The 17,458-nt window shown below is 37.2% G+C and overlaps 1 protein-coding gene across 5 annotated transcripts in view; it reads right to left on the bottom strand.

Moving 5' to 3' along the window:
- The window catches only part of ABCA14 (ATP binding cassette subfamily A member 14), a 205,015-nt gene that overhangs the window by 105,016 nt on the left and 82,541 nt on the right, over window positions 1-17,458 (bottom strand). For all 5 annotated transcript variants that reach the window (XM_023616173.2, XM_070232208.1, XM_070232210.1 and 2 more), the window contains 2 exons: window positions 15,834-16,015; window positions 13,608-13,745 (listed from right to left, as the gene is read on the bottom strand). In XM_023616173.2, coding sequence (XP_023471941.2) covers window positions 13,608-13,745; window positions 15,834-16,015 — 320 coding nt within the window. The remainder of the gene's footprint in view (window positions 1-13,607; window positions 13,746-15,833; window positions 16,016-17,458) is intronic.

Here is a 17,458-nt window from a genome sequence, read left to right as displayed (position 1 = left end):
TTTCTATAAATAAGATCATGTCATCTGCAAACAGAGAGAGTTTCACTTCTCTCCCTATTTGGATTCCTTTTATTCCTTTCTCTTGCCTAATTGCTCTGGCCAAAACCTCCAGTACTATGTTAAATAAGAGTGGTGATAGAGGGCATCCTTGTCTTGTTCCTGTTCTCAGAGGGATGGCGTTCAGTTTTTCCCCATTGAGTATGATGTTGGCTGTGGGTTTGTCATATACGACCTTCATTATGTTGAGGTAATTTCCTTCTATCCCAATTCTGTTAAGAGTTTTTATCATAAATGGCTGTCGCATCTTGTCAAATGCCTTCTCTGCATCTATTGAAATGATCACGTGGTTTTTATTCCTCATTTTGTTAATATGGTGTGTCATATTGGTTGATTTGTGGATGTTGAACCATCCCTGTATCCCTGGTATAAATCCCACTTGATCGTGATGTATGATCTTTTTGATGGATGGCTGTATTCGGATTGCCAATATTTTGTTGAGGATTTTTGCATCTATATTGATCAGTGATATTGGCCTGTAATTCTCCCTTTTTGTGCTGTTCTTGTCAGCATTTGGTATAAGAGTTACGTTGGCCTTGTAGAATGTGTTAGGAAGCATTCCATCTTCCATAATTTTTTGGAATAGCTTGAGAACAATGGGTATTAAATCCTCTCTGAAAGTTTGGTAGAATTCTCCAGGGAAGCCATGTGGTCCTGGGCTTTTATTTTTCGGGATGCTTTTGATTACTGTTTCAATCTCTTACTTGTGATTGGTCTATTCAGATTATCTATTTCTTCTTGATTCAGCTTTGGGAGGTTGTAAGAGTCTAAGAATTTATCCGTTTTCTCTAGATTGTCCATTTTGTTGGCAGATAGCTTTTTGTAGCATTCTGTTATAATCCTTTGTATTTCTCTGGTATGTTTTTATTTCTCCTCTTTCATTTGTAATTTTACTTATCTGAGCTTTCTCTCTTTTTTCCTTTGTAAGTCTGCTGGGGGTTTGTAGATTTTATTTATCTTCTCAAAGAACCAGCTCCTTGTTTCATTGATCCTTTCTACTGCTTTTTTTTTGTTTCAATAGCATTTATTTCTGCTCTGATTTTTATTATTTCTCTCCTTCTGCTGACTTTGGGATTTGTTTGTTCTTTTTCTAATTCAGTTAGGTGTAGTTTGAGATTGCTTATTTGGGATTTTTCTTGTTTGTTAAGGTGAGCCTGTATTGCAATGAATTTCCCTCTTAATATGGCTTTTGTTGTATCCCCTATGAGTTGATATGGTATGTTTCCATTTTCATTTTTCTCCAGATATTTTTTGATTTCTCCTTTAATTTCTTCAATGACCCACTGGTTGTTCAATAGCATTTTGTTTGGTCTCCACATCTTTGTCCCTTTCTCAGCTTTTTTCTTGTAATTAATTTCTAGCTTCATAGCATTGTGATCAGAAAAAATTCTTGTTATTCTTTCAATCTTCTTAAATTTATTGAGGTTTGCTTTGTTGCCCAACATATGGTCTATCCTTGAGAAAGTTCTGTGCACACTTGAGAAGAATGTTCTCAATATTCTGTATTTATTTCTGCTCTGATTTTTTTATTTCTCTCCTTCTGCTGACTTTGGGCTTTGTTCTTCTTTTTCTGTTTATTCTCCTGTTTTTGGATGGAGTGTTCTACATATGTCTATTAAATCCAACAGGTCTAGCTTTTCATTTAATTTCACTGTTTCCTTATTGATTTTCTGTCTGGATGATCTAGCCATTGTTGTGAGTGGAATGTTGAAGTCCCCTGCTATTATTGTGTTATTATTAATATCTTATTTTAGGTTTGTTAATAGTTGCTTTATGTACTCTGGTGCTCCTGTGTTGGGTGCATAGATATTAATAAGTGTTGTCTTCTTGGTGGAAGGTCTCTTTAATCATTATTTACTGCCCCTCTTTGTCTCTCTTTACCCGTCTTATCTTGAAGTCTACTTTGTCTGATATAAGTATTGTAACAACTGCTTTCTTCTGTTTGCCATTAGTTTGGAGTACATCTTCTATCTCTTCACTCTGAGCCTGTGTTTTTCACTGGAGTTGAGATGTGTTTCCTGGAGGCAGCATATTGTTGGGTCTTCTTTAATCCACCATGCCACTCTGTCTTTTTATTGGAGAATTCAATCTATTTATGTTAAGGGTGATTATCGATATATGAGGGCTTAATGCTGCCATTCCATCATTCATTTTCCAGTTCTCCTGCATTTCCTTTGCTTCTTGTCCTGTGTATTTTGGTCTACCAATTGAGTTGTGGTGTTTCTTTGTTTTCTCCTTATTTATTATTTGTGTCTCTGTTCTGCTTTTTGTTTAGTGGTAACCATAAGGTTTGTATTCAAAATCTCGTAGGTAAGATAGTCCAATTTCTGATGGCCTGTTATTTCCTTAGACTAAACTGATTCCTCTTTCCTCTTCCCCTTCTAAGCTGTTTTTCTCACATATCACTCCATCTTGTATTGGCAGTTTGTGATTAAAATAACAAGAATATCTTTGTTTTTGTTTTCCTTCCCTTTATCCTTAATGCTACTCTTGAGTATTTGCTAACCTGTTCTGATGTATAGCTACAATTTTCTGATTTTTTTATCCATTTATCTCATTACTCTGTGCTTTATAATCCCTTCCTCCCTGTTTTTTCAGTTATGAGGGCCTTTTAGAGGATTTCTTTGGGGGGGGGGCATCTTGTGGCTACAAACTTCCTTACTTTTTGTTTATCTGGGAAAGTTTTTATTTCTCCATCATATCTGAAGGATATTTTTGCTGGATGGAGTATTCTTGGCTCAAATTTCTGTCCTTCAAAGATTTGAATATGTCATTCCAGTCTCTCCTAGCCTGTAAGGTTTCTGCAGAGAAATGCACTGAAAGCCTCATAGGGGCTCCTTTGTAGATTATTTTTTTCTGCCTTGCTGCCCTTAGTATTTTTACCTTTTTTTTTTTTGAGGAAGATTAGCCCTGAGCTAACATCTGCTGCCAATCCTCCTCTTTTTGCTGAGGAAGACTGGCCCTGAGCTAACATCCATGCCCATCTTCCTCGACTTTATATGTGGGACACGTGCCACAGCATGGCTTGCTGAGCAGTGCCATGTCTGCACCTGGGATCCAAACTGGTGAACCCTGGGCCACCGAAGCAGAATGTGCGGACTTAACCCCTGCACCACTGGGCCAGCCCCAGTATCTTTTCTTTGTCATTCACTTTTTCCAGTTTCACTACTATATGCCTTGCAGTAGGTCTTTTTACACTGATGTATTTAGGAGATCTGATAGCTTCTTCCACATGGCTATCCATCTTCTTCCATAGGTTTGGGAAGTTCTCTATTATTTCTTTGAACAAGCTGTCTCCTTCCGTCTCCTTCTCTTCTCCTTCTTGAATACCTATAATTCTTATGTTGCATTTCCTAATTGAGTCGGATATTTCTCAAAGACTTTCTTCATTTCTTTTTAGCCTTAGTTCTCTCTTCTCCTCTATCTGGAGCATTTCAACATGTCTATCCTTGATTATGCTGATTTGTTCCTCTAACATGTCCACTCAGGTGTTCATGGAATCTATATTTTACTTCTTCCACTGTGTCTTTCACCTCCAATATTTCTGATTGATTCTTCTTTATAGTTTCAATCTCTTTTGTGAATTAGCTCCTGAATTCATTGAATTGTTTCTCTACATTCTCTTTTAACTCATTGAGTTTTTTGATGATAGCTATTTTGAGTTCTCTGTCATTTAGATTACATATTTCTGTGTCCTCAGGTCTGATTTCTGGGTCCTTGTCATTTTCTCTCTGGTCCGGAGATGTAATATAATTTTTGATACTGCTATAGGGCATGGCTCTGTTTTTGCACATTGTGGTATAATTTGGTCACAGTTACTGCCTATCGCCACTGGGTGAGGGTCAAGAGCTGTATATTCTGAGCCCCATGGATTTTGCCAAGATCCCAGGCACTGGGGCTGGTGCTGGGTGAGTTGCAGGGGAGAAGTGCTTTCTTCTGCATGCTCTTGGGGTTTTCTCTGTCTCCCCTCACTATCTGCTCTCCTGGGGTGTTGGCTTGATGAGGTCACCCACACATTAGCTTTCACTTTGGTAGGGGCTTGCCCCTAGGCTGTGAGGGCCCTTGGGGATCCATGATGTTCCCACAAATGAAGATCCCCTCCCTCGTTCCCTCCCTCTCGGAGGCCACCCACAGTCCTGGATCCCAGTCTTTTGGGGAGGGAACGATGTTTTCTCTTACCCTGTTCCACCTCCCCTGAGGGGGGCTCCAGACTCTCCTCCTTCTGTCATATGGCTCTGTGGGTCTCTCAGATGTCTTTTGCGTTGTGTTTGGATGTCCTCTGTTGGAGTATGAATGCTTTTTTCATTGTATGGTGGATGAGAGAGATTACTGGGAAGGCTCACCCTGCCATGATGCTCTTATTCTTAATTTTTAAAGAAATCTCCATACTGTTTTCCATAGTGGCTGCACCCATTTGCATTCCCACCAGCAGTGTATGAGAGTACCTTTTTCTCCACATCCTCTCCAACATTTGCTACTTTTAGTCATGTTAATTATAGCCATTCTGACAGGTGTAAGGTGATATCTCACTGTAGATTTGACTTGCATTTCTCTAATACTTAGTGATGGTGAACATCTTTTCATGTGCTTATTGGCTATCTGTATATCTTCTTTGGAGAAATGTCTGTTCACATCTGCTGCCCATTTTTTTGACTTGGTTGTTTGTTTTTCTGTTGTTGCATTGTATGAGTTCTTTATATATTTTGGAAATTAACCCCTTGTCAGATATATGATTTGCAAATATTTTCTCTCAGTTGCTGGGTTGTGTGTTTTTGTTTTGTTTTTGGTTTCCTTCACCTTGTAAAATCTTTTCAGTCTGATGTAGTCCCATTTGTTTATTTTTTATTTTTTTACCTTTGCATGAATAGACATGGAATTTGACAAGATGCTGCTAAGACTGATGTCCAAGAATGTACTGCCTATATTTTCTTCTAGGAGTTTTATGGTTTCAGGTCTCACATTCAAGTCTTTAATCCATTTTGAGTTGATTTTTGTGCATGATATAAAATAGTAGTCTAGTTTCACTATTTTGCATATAGCTGTCCAGTTTTCCCAACAACATTTATTTTTATTTTTATTTTAAAGATTGGCACTTGAGCTAACAATGGTTGCCAATCTTCCCTTTTTTCCTTCTTCTTCTTCTCCTCCAAGCCCCCCAGTACATAGTTGTATATTCTAGTCATGAGTCCCTCTGGTTATGCTATGTGGGATGCTGCCTCAGCATGGCCTGACGAGCAGTGCCATGTCTGCACCCAGGATCCAAACCAGTGAAACCCTGGGCTTCTGAAATGGAGCATGCAAACTTAACCACTCAGCCATGGGGCTGGCCCCCCAACACCATTTACTGAAGAGACTTTCTTTTCTCCATTGTATGTTCTTAGTTCCTTTTTCAAAGATTAGCTGTCCATAGATGTGTGGTTTTATTTCTGGGCTTTCAATTCTGTTCCATTGATCTGTGTGTCTGTTTTTGTGCCAATACCATGCTGTTTTGATTATTATAGCTTTGTAGTATATTTTGAACTCAGAGATTGTGATGCCTTCAGCTTTGTTCTTTTTTCTCAGGATTGCTTTGACTGTTAGGAGTCTTTTGTTTTTCCATATGAATTTTAGGATTCTTTGCTCTGTTTCCATGAAGAATGTCATTGGGATTCTGATTGAGATGGCACTGAATCTGTAGATTGCTTTAGGCAATATGGACATTTTAACTATGTTTATTCTTCCAATCCATGAGCATGGATTATCTTTCCATTTCTTTACATCTTTATCAATTTTGCTCAGTAGTTTCCTATAGTTTTCAGTGCATAAGTCCTTCACCTCCTTGGTTAAATTTATTCCTAGATATTTTATTCTTTTTGTTGCAACTGTAAATGGGATTGTATTCTTTTTTTTTTTTTTTTTTTGAGGATGATCAGCCCTGAGCTAGCATCAGCTGCCAATCCTCCTCTTTTTACTGAGAAAGACTGGCCCTGAGCTAACATGAGTGCCCATCTTCCTCTACTTTATATGTGGGACACCTGCAACAGCATGGCTTGATGAGCATGGCATGTCTGCACCCAGGATCCGAACTGGTAGACCCGGGGCCACTAAAGTGGAATGTGCAAACTTAACCGCTGTGCCACTGGGCCAGCCCCTGGGATTGTATTCTTGACTTCTCTTTCTGCTAGTTCATTATTAGTGTATAGAAATGCAACTGATTTTTGTAAGTTGATTTTGTACCCTGTACTTTGCTGTAGTTGTTGATCATTTCTAGTAGTTTTCTGGTGGATTCTTCAGACTTTTTTATACATAGAATCGTGTCATCTGCAAAGAGTGAGAGTTTCACTTCTTCCTTCCAACTTGGATCCCTTTTATTTCTTTTTCTGGCCTAATCGTTCCAGCCAAAACCTCCAGTAGTACACTGAAAATGAGTGGCAAGCGTGGGCACCCTTCTCTTGTCCTGTTCTCAGAGGGATGGCTTTCAGTTTTTCACCGTTAAGTATACTGTTGACTGTGGGTTTGTCACATATGGCTTTTATCATGTTGAGGTTCTTTCCCTCTATATCCATTTTATTGAGAGTTTTTATCATAAATGGATGTTAGATCTTGTCAAATGCTTTCTCTGTATCTATTGACATGGTCACATGATTCTTATTTCTCATTTTGTTAACGTGGTGTCCTACATTGATTGATTTGCAGATGTTGAACCATCCCTGTGTCCTTGGTATAAATCCCACTTGATCATGGTGTATGATCCTTTTAATGTATTCCTGTATTCTATTTGCCAATATTTTGTTGAGGATTTTTGCATCTATGTTCATCAGCAATATTGGCCTGTAATTTTCCTTTGTGTTGCCCTTGTCTGGCTTAGGGATCAGGGTGATGTGGGCCTCATAGAATGAGTTAGGAAGCATTCCATATTCTTCAATTTTTTGGAATAGTTTGAGAAGGACAGATATTAAATCTTCTTCGAATGTTTGGTAGAATTCTCCAGGGAAGCCATCTGGTGCTGGACTTTTGTTTTTTGGGAGGTTTTTGATTACTGTTTCAAACTCTTTACTTGTGATTGGTCTATTCAGATCCTCTATTTCTTGTTGATTCAGTTTCGGGAGCTTGTATGAGTCTAGGAATTTATTCATTTCTTCTAGGTTATCCAACTTGTTAGCCTATAGTTTTTCATAGTATTCTCTTATAATCCTTTGTATTTCTGTGGTGTCCATTGTAATTTCCCTTCTTTCATTTCTAATTTTATTTATTTGAGTCTTTCTTTTTTTCTTAGTGAGTCTAAGGGTTTGTCTATTTTGTTTGTCTTCTCAAAGAACCAGCTCTTAATTTCATTGATCCTTTCTAGTGTTTTTCTAGTCTCTATTTCACTTATTTCTGCTCTAATTTTTACTACTTGCCTCCTTCTGCTGATTTTGGGCTCTGTTTGTTCTTCTCTTTCTAATTCTTTTAGGTATAGTTTAAGATTACTTATTTGAGATTTTTCTTGTTTGCTGAGGTGGGCCTGTATTGCTATGAATTTCCCTCTTATGACTTCTTTTGCTGCATCCCGTAAGAGTTGGTATGTTGTATTTTCATTTTCATTTGTCTCCAGGTGTTTTTTTATTTCTATTTTTATTTTTTCATTGATACAATGGTTGTTCAGTAGCATGGTGTTTAGTCTCTACATATTTTTCACTTTCCCAGCTTTTTTCTTGTAGCTGATTTCTTGTTTCAGTGTTGTGGTCAGAAAAGATGTTTGATATGATTTTAATCTTCTTAAATTTACTGAGGCTTGTCTTGTCTCCCAACATATGGTCTATCTTTGATAATGTTCCATGTGCACTTGAGAAGAACGTTCCATGTGCACTTGAGAAGAACGTGTATTCGGCTGTTATGAGATGGAACGTTTATAAACATCTATTAAGTCCATCTGATCTAGTGTTCATTTAAATCCACTATTTCCTGTTGAATTTTGTCCGGATGATCTATCCATTGATGTCAGTGGGGTGTTGAGGCTCCCTACTATTATGGCATTGCTGTTAATTTCTCCCTCTAGGTCTGTTCATAGTTGCTTTGTATACTTTGGTGCTCTGTGTTAGGTGCACATATATTCATTAGTGTTATGTCCTCCTGGTGGAGTATCCCTTTTATGATTATATACTGACCCTCTTTGTCTCCCATTGCCTTTTTTATCTTGAAGTCTGCTTTGTCTCATATAAGTATGGCAGCACATGCTTTCTTTTGTTTGACATTAGCTTGGAGTATCATCTTCCACCCCTTCACTCTGAGCCTATGTTTGTCTTTAGAGCTGAGAAGTGTTTCCTGGAGGCAGCATATTATTAGGTCTTGCTTTTAATCCATCCAGCTATTCCATGTATATTGATTGGGGAATTCACTCTATTTACATTTAGAGTGATCATTGATATATGAGGGCTTAATACTGCCACTTTATTTCTTGTTTTCCAGTTGCTCTGTTGATTGTTTCTCTTCCCTTCTATTTCTGACTGCCATTTTGGTTTGGTGGTTTTCTGTGATAGTTTTCTGAGTTTTCTCTTTAGTTATGAATTGTGGCTCTGCTCTGATTTTTTGTTTAATGGTTACTATGAGTTTGTATAAAAGATCTCATAGATAAGATAGTCTATTTTCTGATAGCCTCTTATCTCCATTAGCCTAAGCAAGTTCCCCCCACTTCCTCTTCCCCTTCTGAGTTATTGTTGTCACAAATTATTCTGTTTTATGTTGTGAGTTTGTGAATAAATTGAAATGTTTACAGTTATTTTTGATGCTTTCATTCCCTTTACCTTTTACAATTGTTTGCTAACCTGTTCTTACAGAGAGCTGCAATTTTCTGATTTTGTCTGACCCTTTATCTCCTTGCTCAAAGCTTTGTTGATCTTTGCCTTTTTGCTCCAGGCTTGAGGGCGTCTTTCACCATTTCTTGTAAGGGAGGTCTAGTGGTGATGAACTCCCTCTGCTTTTGTTTATCTGGGAAAGCTTTGATTTCTCAATTGTATCCGAAGGATCATTTCACTGGATAGAATATTCTTGGCTGAGAGATTCGTCTTTCAGTTTTTTGAATATATTATTCCATTCTCTCCTAGCCTATAAGGTTTCTGCTGAGAAGACCAGTAAAAGCCTGATAGGGTTCCTTTGTAGGTTATTTTCTTCTGCCTTGCTGCCCTTAATATTTTTTCTTTGTCATTGACTTTTGCCAGTTTTACTAATATATGCCATGGAGAAAGTTTTTTGCGCTGATGTAAATAGGAGCTCTACTGGCTTCATGTACTTGTGAGTTCAGTTTCTTCCTCAGGCTTGGGAAGTTCTCAGCTATTATTTCTTTGAACAGCTCTCAGCTCCTTCCTCTCTTCTGCATCTGGAATACCTACAATCCTTTTGTTGCATTTCCTAATTGAGTCAGATATTTCTCTAAGAATTTCTTCATTTTTTAAAATCATAGTTCTCTCTCCTCCTCCACCTGAAGCATTTATATATTTTTTATCCTCTAAATCACTAATTCTGTCCTCCATAACATCAGCTCTATTTTTAAGGATTCTAGATTATTTTTTTATTTTTTTTTTAAAGATTTTATTTTTTCCCTTTTTCTCCCCAAAGCCCCCCGGTACATAGTTGTATATTCTTTGTTGTGGGTCCTTCTAGTTGTGGCATGTGGGATGCTGCCTCAGCGTGGTCTGATGAGCAGTGCCATGTCCGCGCCCAGGATTCGAACCAACGAAACACTGGGCTGCCTACAGCGGAGCGCGCAAACTTAACCACTCGGCCACGGGGCCAGCCCCATCTAGATTATTTTTTATCTCATCAATTGTGTTCTTCATCTCCAGAATTTCTGTTTGGTTTTCTAAAAGAGTTTCAATCTCTTTGGTGAAGTAACCCTTCTTCTCATTAATTTTATTCCTAAGCTCATTGAACTGTCTTTCTGAGTCTTCTTGTAACTCTTTGAGTTTCTTTATTCTATTTTGAATTCTCTGTCATTTAGATTGTAAATTTCTGTGACTTGAGGATTGGTTTCTGGAAACTTGTCATTTCTCTTCTGCTCTGAAGTGTTACTGTAGTTTTTCATGGTGTTTGATGAACTGATCCTTTGACAAAGCATTTGCAGAAGTATCAGGTCACAGATTTCACCTACCACCTCTAGGGGTTGGGGGAGCAGACAGGAGAGGAATCAGCAGTCTTGAACAACACTATATACCAAATGGACCAAACAGATACATACAGAAACTTTCACCCTACAGCAGAAGAATACACATTCTTCTCAAGTGCACATGAAACATTCTCCAGGACAGATCACATGCTAGGTTGTAATACAGGTCTTAAAAAATTTAAGAAGTTTGAAATCATTCAAATGCCTTTTCCCACCACAACAGAATGAAATTAGAAATCAATAACAGCAAGAAAATGGGAAAATTTACAAATACTTGGCAATTAGACTACACACTCTTGAACAACCACAAGATCAAAGTGGAAATCAAAAGGGAATTAAAAAAAATACCTCAAGACAAATGAAAATGAAAACACAGCTTACCAAAACTTATGGTATACAGCAAAAGCAGCTCTAGAAGGAAAGTTCCTAGCAGTAAATGGCTACATTAAAAAAGAAGAACGATCTCAAATAAACAGCCTAACTTTACATTTCAAGGAGTCAGAGAAAGAACACTCTAAACCCAAAGTTAGCATAAGAGAGGAAGATCAGAGCAGAAATAAATCAATAGAGAATTGGAAATAACAGGAGAAAAATCAACAAGACTGAAATACGGAGGGTTTTCGGTAAAAAATAAATATAATTGGAAAATGCTCAGCTAGACTAAGAAAAAAGAGAATAATCAAATAAATAAAACAGTAATGAAAGAGGAGACATTACAACAGATGCCTCAGAAATAAAAAAGATCATAATGGGGAGCTGGCCTGGTAGCACAGTGGTTGAGTTTGTGTGCTCTGCTTCGGCAGCCTGGGGTTCACAGGTTCAGACTCCAGGTGCAGACCTACACATCACTCATCAAGCCATACTGTGGCAGCATCCAAAATACAAAGCAGAGGAAGACTGGCATAGATGTTAGCTCAGGGCCAATCTTTCTCACCAAAAAGAAACACAAAAAGATCATAAGGGACTATTTTGAACAATATGAGAACAAATTACATAATCTAGAAGAAATGGTTAAATTCCTGGAAACATACAAACTACCAAGACTGAATCAAGAATAGAAAGCCTGAACAATGAAAAATAAGGAGAATGAATCAGTAATCAAAAACTTCCCAAGAATGAAAATCCCAGATCCAGATGGCTTCACAGGTCAATTCTACAATTCATATGGGACCCTGAGCAGCCAAAGCAATCTTAAGAAAGAAGGACAGAGTTGGAGGCATAACACTTCCTGATTTCAAATTATACTACAAAGATATAGTAATCAAAACAATGTGGTATTGGCATAAAAATAGACATACAGACCAACAGAACAGAAAAGAGAGCTGAGAAATAAACCCATGTATATACGGTCAACTAGTTTTTAACAGGGATGCCAAGAACGCACAATGGAGGATGAACTGTCTCTTCAATAAATTACCAGTATAGTGATAACTGGATATTCCCTTACAAAGAATGAAATTGGACTCTTATCTCACACCATACATAAAAATAAGCTTAAAATGGATTAAAGATTTCCACCAAAAAGTAACCCCTTTCCACGATTAAACAGAAAAGGGGCACAGATCATCATTTCCATATAATCTGGGATTCAGCAGGGTGAAAAAGAGGTTGCAAGTTGAGAAAGACTCGATCCATCACAGTTCATTCTCGTTCCTCAAGCATGGTCCTCTTAATTCTATAGTGGAGTATCTTATAGGTTTATATATCTTCAGTTCAGAAAGACTAAAGGAGATTCTTTCCTGTCCTTCAGAGATTGGGACATAGCTCTTCAGCTTACTGCTCATTACAACTCCAAATATGGCAGATATCAAGGGCAGAGGCAATTGTGTGCTCTCCCTCTAGTATAACTTTGTCTTCTGAGCTTCACAGATTCACAAATTTCATACTGCCTTTTAGAATCCTTGGTCTGATTTTCAAGCATCCCACATGTAGCTTTATAAATCAGTAAATATCCCATAGGGGAAACTGGCCACATGTTTGGATGCCCTCAAGCTTCCAAAATTTCATGCCAGCCAGCTATGACAACCAAAAGACTCAAGTGTCTCTCTTTCTGCAGTAGAGTCTTGTATGGAGGCCTGATCCTCAGTCCATGGTTAGAATCAGCAAATTGTTAAAATGAAGAAAATGTCCCCCATTTCTAAGTTCAGTTTAGAAGGGTCGCTTATCCTTGGGAATGGAAAATAATCCCATCTTCATTGCTTCTACAGCTGTCTGATAAATATAATTTATCTGGCTTCTCCTACCTTTTGCTGTTTGAGTGTTGGGCTTCCAAGACCTTCTCCAGCCTACTTGCAAGGAGAAGTATCCCTAACATTTACTTACATATTCTTGAAAACAGAGATTTTATATGCCTAGTACACAACTATATTCCCAATACTAATCAGTTTCTGGAACATAATAGATGCTAAGAAACTAGTCGTTAAACTTCTTGAATAGATAAATAAATGGTACATGGAAGGTCTTTGGTTCTGCTAAGCACACATGAATCTGGGTATGCAAGTATGGGGAAAAGATCTAGGAAGCAGTGAACTGCTCTATACATTAGAGGAAGCTCTCAGGGACAATCTTGGAGAACACGCAAAAACAGAGAGATTAGAAGAGACATGGTTGGGTAAAGTTGGGGAAATGGCCACAGCTCATGTGTTCCTTGAAATAACCCCATCAAGTGCCAAACTATTAAAGGTTAAAATACTCAGATAATTGTTGATGTGAATGAATTTCTTGAAAAAAACAGTGAAAAGGTTGAGGTTTACATCTGGATTGATGTGATCAAAACAGAATCAGAATGTAATATGCTGCAGGCAGAGAAAACCACAAGAACATAAATAATGCTCCCCACTTCCCAACACACACACACACACAAATAATTAGCAGAAACTGTGAAGAGAGATTTGAGTTTCCACAAATCATAAGGTTAGAGGTTCAAGTTAAGCAGAAGTATCTCCTTGAGGGGCAAGAGAATGCCAGCAAACATAGGGGCTACCTGAATGATACATGCCTGCAGTTGATCCAAATAAACTGATATATCCAAGAACACCTCCTTGCCAAACACTTAGACAGGGAAGAATGAAGTCAAACAGCTTAATACATAACTGGTAGAACAAGAAAAACTACAACTTTGAACAGAAATTAGTATTCACCTATCAAATCATCACAGTTCCAACTAGATGTTAGTATAATGAGAGTATTGTAGAAGACACTATTATCATCTATACAAAATTGGCTATCCTGAATAAAGGAGGGAGGAAACACATGAGCTTCCATTTTATTTTCATACATTTCATTTTTATCTTGTCAAATAATAAACATGCTGTTTACAACCTTTCATTAACATCTTATGAGGGGAGGGTTATTGCTAGTGACAAAAATTACTATGCATTGTAAATTAACTTTCAGTTGCATCAGGAAAAACAGAGCTGTAAAACAGTACCTTGTACAAATGCTGGATCTGGATACCAGGCACCAAATCAACAGGTTCTTCTTCGAAATAGCGATTTGGAGATATATCACTAATTTCACTCTCTTCTTTCTTCTTAATGCTTGCAGCTTTCCCAAGCCAGTAGGTTTTCTGAGAAAAAAACAAAAACCAATCATCATAAAGTCACTGAAAAATTAAATGCTCTTAAGACTTGAAAACGTTTTGGCTCATTTCACTTTGGTTTTGAGATGGGTTGCAGCAAATAACTTGAAATGAAATTTGGAAGCCAATTGTCTATAATTTTAATTACTACAGAATAAACACAAAACGTGCTATTTAAAATGTCACTGTCCAAGAAGAAAGACAAAATAAAATCACTCTAAAATATCTCAGTGAAAAGAACTCTGTCACTCTAAGAGGAGTCTTTATTTGGATATGTTGTCTACAGATCCCTGGGGATTCCCAAGACCCTTTCAATAAGTCTGTGAGTCAAAATCATTTTCATAAAAATACTTTTTCAAATACACAATTTTTATTTTTATTGTGTCCATATTTTCATTGGACACAATAAAATAAAAGCAATGTTGGATAAAACTGCTGGTACCTTAACACAAATTAAAGCAGTAGCATGAAACTGTACTAATTAGTCATTGCCTTCTTAACTGGTAGACACAGTGTGTCTACTGTGTCTTTGATGAACAAGTAAAAACAATTTATTGTCTCTTTCCTTGAACACAATTTTTACAATATTCTATGTGATGAAATGGGAGATACATATAAAGCCTTGCTGCAGCATATGAAAATATAATGGGAGCCCTGAGAAAAATTACTCGTTTCATTGTTTGAGTTGTGACATGAACTAGCCACATTTTTTATGGAATAGCATTTTTACCTGAAAGAATGACAGACAAAAAAACTATGGTTACTCAGACTTGGATACCTAGTAGACATTTTCTTGAAAATTAATAAAATGGTGTTGTCATTACAAGAAAAATAACTGACATAATTTGTGGCCAATGATAAAATTTGAGCTTTTGAGTGAATATTAGAATTTTGAAAAACTTGTATCCATTGTTGTGAGTGTGACAGATTTCCAATTCTTAAAAACTATTCTGATGACATCATGTTAATATTAATAAATGTTTTGATAATGTATGATGAAATGTGTCATCACTTGGAAAGTATATATCAGTGAACCAATATTTTACAGATAACCAAAATATGACGTTATAAATTTATGCATGGTTAAAGATCTATTCCATTTGCAAGATACAGCAATGGATATTATTGTAAGAGAATAAGAAACGTCATTAATATTTTCTCAGATTCCAAACTTCAACTAACTGTTAGTAAATTATCATTAGTTGAGTTTTGGTGAAGTACTAAAGAAGAATATCCAAATTTATTTAAAAGGCTACCAAAATATTCCTTTTTCCAACTACATGTCTATGTGGAGCTGTATTTTCTTTATATATTTTAAGCAAAATGACATAATGCAAAGATTGAATGCAGAGCCAGATACACGCTTTCCAATGAAAATCCAGTTATTTTCTATAAAGCACATACAAAAGATATTTGAAAAAATGTAAAACATGCCACTCTTCTCACTAATGTTTTTAAATTTTACAAATAGTTATTTTTCACCAAAATGTTATTTACTTCAGCATGTAATGGGTTTACTGGTGATACATTTAAATAAGTTGATAAATATTTTTTAAATTTCTCTAATTTCCAAGTATGGTAAATATTGATAGACATAACTCACATTAACCAAAGCTCTTTGGAGTGCTCAATAATTTTTAAGAGCATAAAGGAGTTCTGAGACCAAAGAGTTTGGGAACCACTTGCTTGAAAGCATAGAATGATAAGAAAGAAGACTGAAAATAGAGGCCAAGATACAGATGCTCCCCACTTTACTGTGGCTTTGATTCTAAGTAATTTGGGCTAATAGTGGGAAAAAAGCATATGGTGATAGACCAGATATGGGACCCTCACTAGGGTCTAAGGACCCCACCACATATTAATTCAGATGGAAAATTTTTTTAGAAAGCCATTTGATTCTATTGATACGTGTTACAAAGTTACTCATAATGGCTTTAGTTGAGAAGAAATAAAAACTGTATTAGTATCATAAGGTCAGAACACCATAGGGAGGGTGTTGAAGGTAATGATGTTCACTCTGACAAACTAAGTACATAAAAACTGAGGTTGGTCTACAGCAGAAGCATTATAACTTACCTGACAAAAGAAATACCATGGCTTGGGCACACCATACTTCCCTGGAAAGACAGCATCTATATACCAGGCCAAAAGGCCATACCAGAAAGCATCAAACAAAAGCATTCCCATAACATGGGCCAACGCAAAATTATCACCCGGGTTCGCTGGTAACAAGAAGTTATTCCACTGAGCACCATATTCTGAAACATAATAGGAGATAGTTACTTCAGGTATACAACTGTGATTAGAACAAAGTCACCTCGCTGCTTCATAATTAAACAATGAAGAAAAAAATGTATTTGTATTCTCTGGGACAGTTACTGTCTATTTGCTATTTGCTGGTACTTTAAAATTTAGGTTTTCCAAGAGGAGAATGAAGTACATAATGATGTAGGGTGCCTCGTCCTACAGCCAAACCCAACTAAAAGTTAGCAGTGACTGAAACAAAAATAAACAATCATCAAAAGTCCATAAAATAAGCCTTAAAGCAACAAGCAGATCTATTGGTTGAGATGGTGGCCCTATTCCTCCATTCTCTTTCATGTTAATCTCCATCGAACTAACCAGCAAGATATATAAATTTGGAAATATATTCATCAGTATAAAAAATAAGGATTGGCTTCCAGTTTCTGGGCTGACATGTAAGGAGCTTAGAAGTCACCACTCTATCCTAACAAGGAGTAAAAAGGTAAACTAAAAAATCAACAAACTCTTCTCAGATCCATCAGAGAAGTGAGGTCACAGGTCAAGCCAAGCCACTGCCCCAAAATTGTAGAGATACATAGGCAGGTACAGAGAATCACAATTTAGTGGAACAGAAACGCTGAGCAGAAACCGCCAAGGGAACCAGTACTGGGGTAGAAAAACATGAACAGTAACTGACAAATTGCTGGGGCCCAGTGTGGACAAGTATGAGAGTTAAAAACTCCAGGGGATCAAGTCACAGGGGATTCCCCCACACTTTTATGAGTTTTACTTCCAGGAGCCCTGCCAGTTCTTCACAGTGAATGTCAGAGAAAAATCCCCTCATGCTTCCAGGAGGGGAAAAGAAATAGGAACCATTTTGAAACGTGCCAGAGCATGTTGTTCTTAACCAGGTCTGCCCTCATGAGAAACTATTTTACCAGAGCCTAACCTACCTAGGAGGAGGGAAATACCCAACTCCAGCCTCCTCTAGCCATCCTCTCCCATCTAAGTGGAGAAAAAACTGAGAAGCACTGATGAAGTTCATAGTCCAGGGGCACAAGCTCACTAAACGACTGATTCCTAATCATAGGACTAGGCATGCTTCCCCTCCCAGCTACACCTTACCTCTTCAGGACTAAAGACCTATTTACTACAGTTCCTTTTACTCAATACCTCATGTCCACCTTTTAACAAAAAATTACAAGGCATACTAAAAGGCAAAGAACATAGTTTGAAGAGATCAAACAAGCACCATCAGAATCAGTCTGATAGGGAAAAGATGTTGGAATTATCAGACGAGGAATTTTTTAAAACTATGATTAATATGATAATGGCTCTACTGCAGAAAGAGAGATACTTGAGTCTTTTGGTTGTCATAGCTGGCTGGCATGAAATTTTGGAAGCTTGAGGGTATTATTAGTACACAACATGCATGAACAGAAGGAAAATATAAGCAG

This window comes from Equus caballus, chromosome 13 (genome assembly GCF_041296265.1).
Source record: "Equus caballus isolate H_3958 breed thoroughbred chromosome 13, TB-T2T, whole genome shotgun sequence".
Lineage (NCBI taxonomy): Eukaryota > Metazoa > Chordata > Mammalia > Perissodactyla > Equidae > Equus > Equus caballus.
This window is presented reverse-complemented; position numbering and strand designations above follow the sequence as displayed.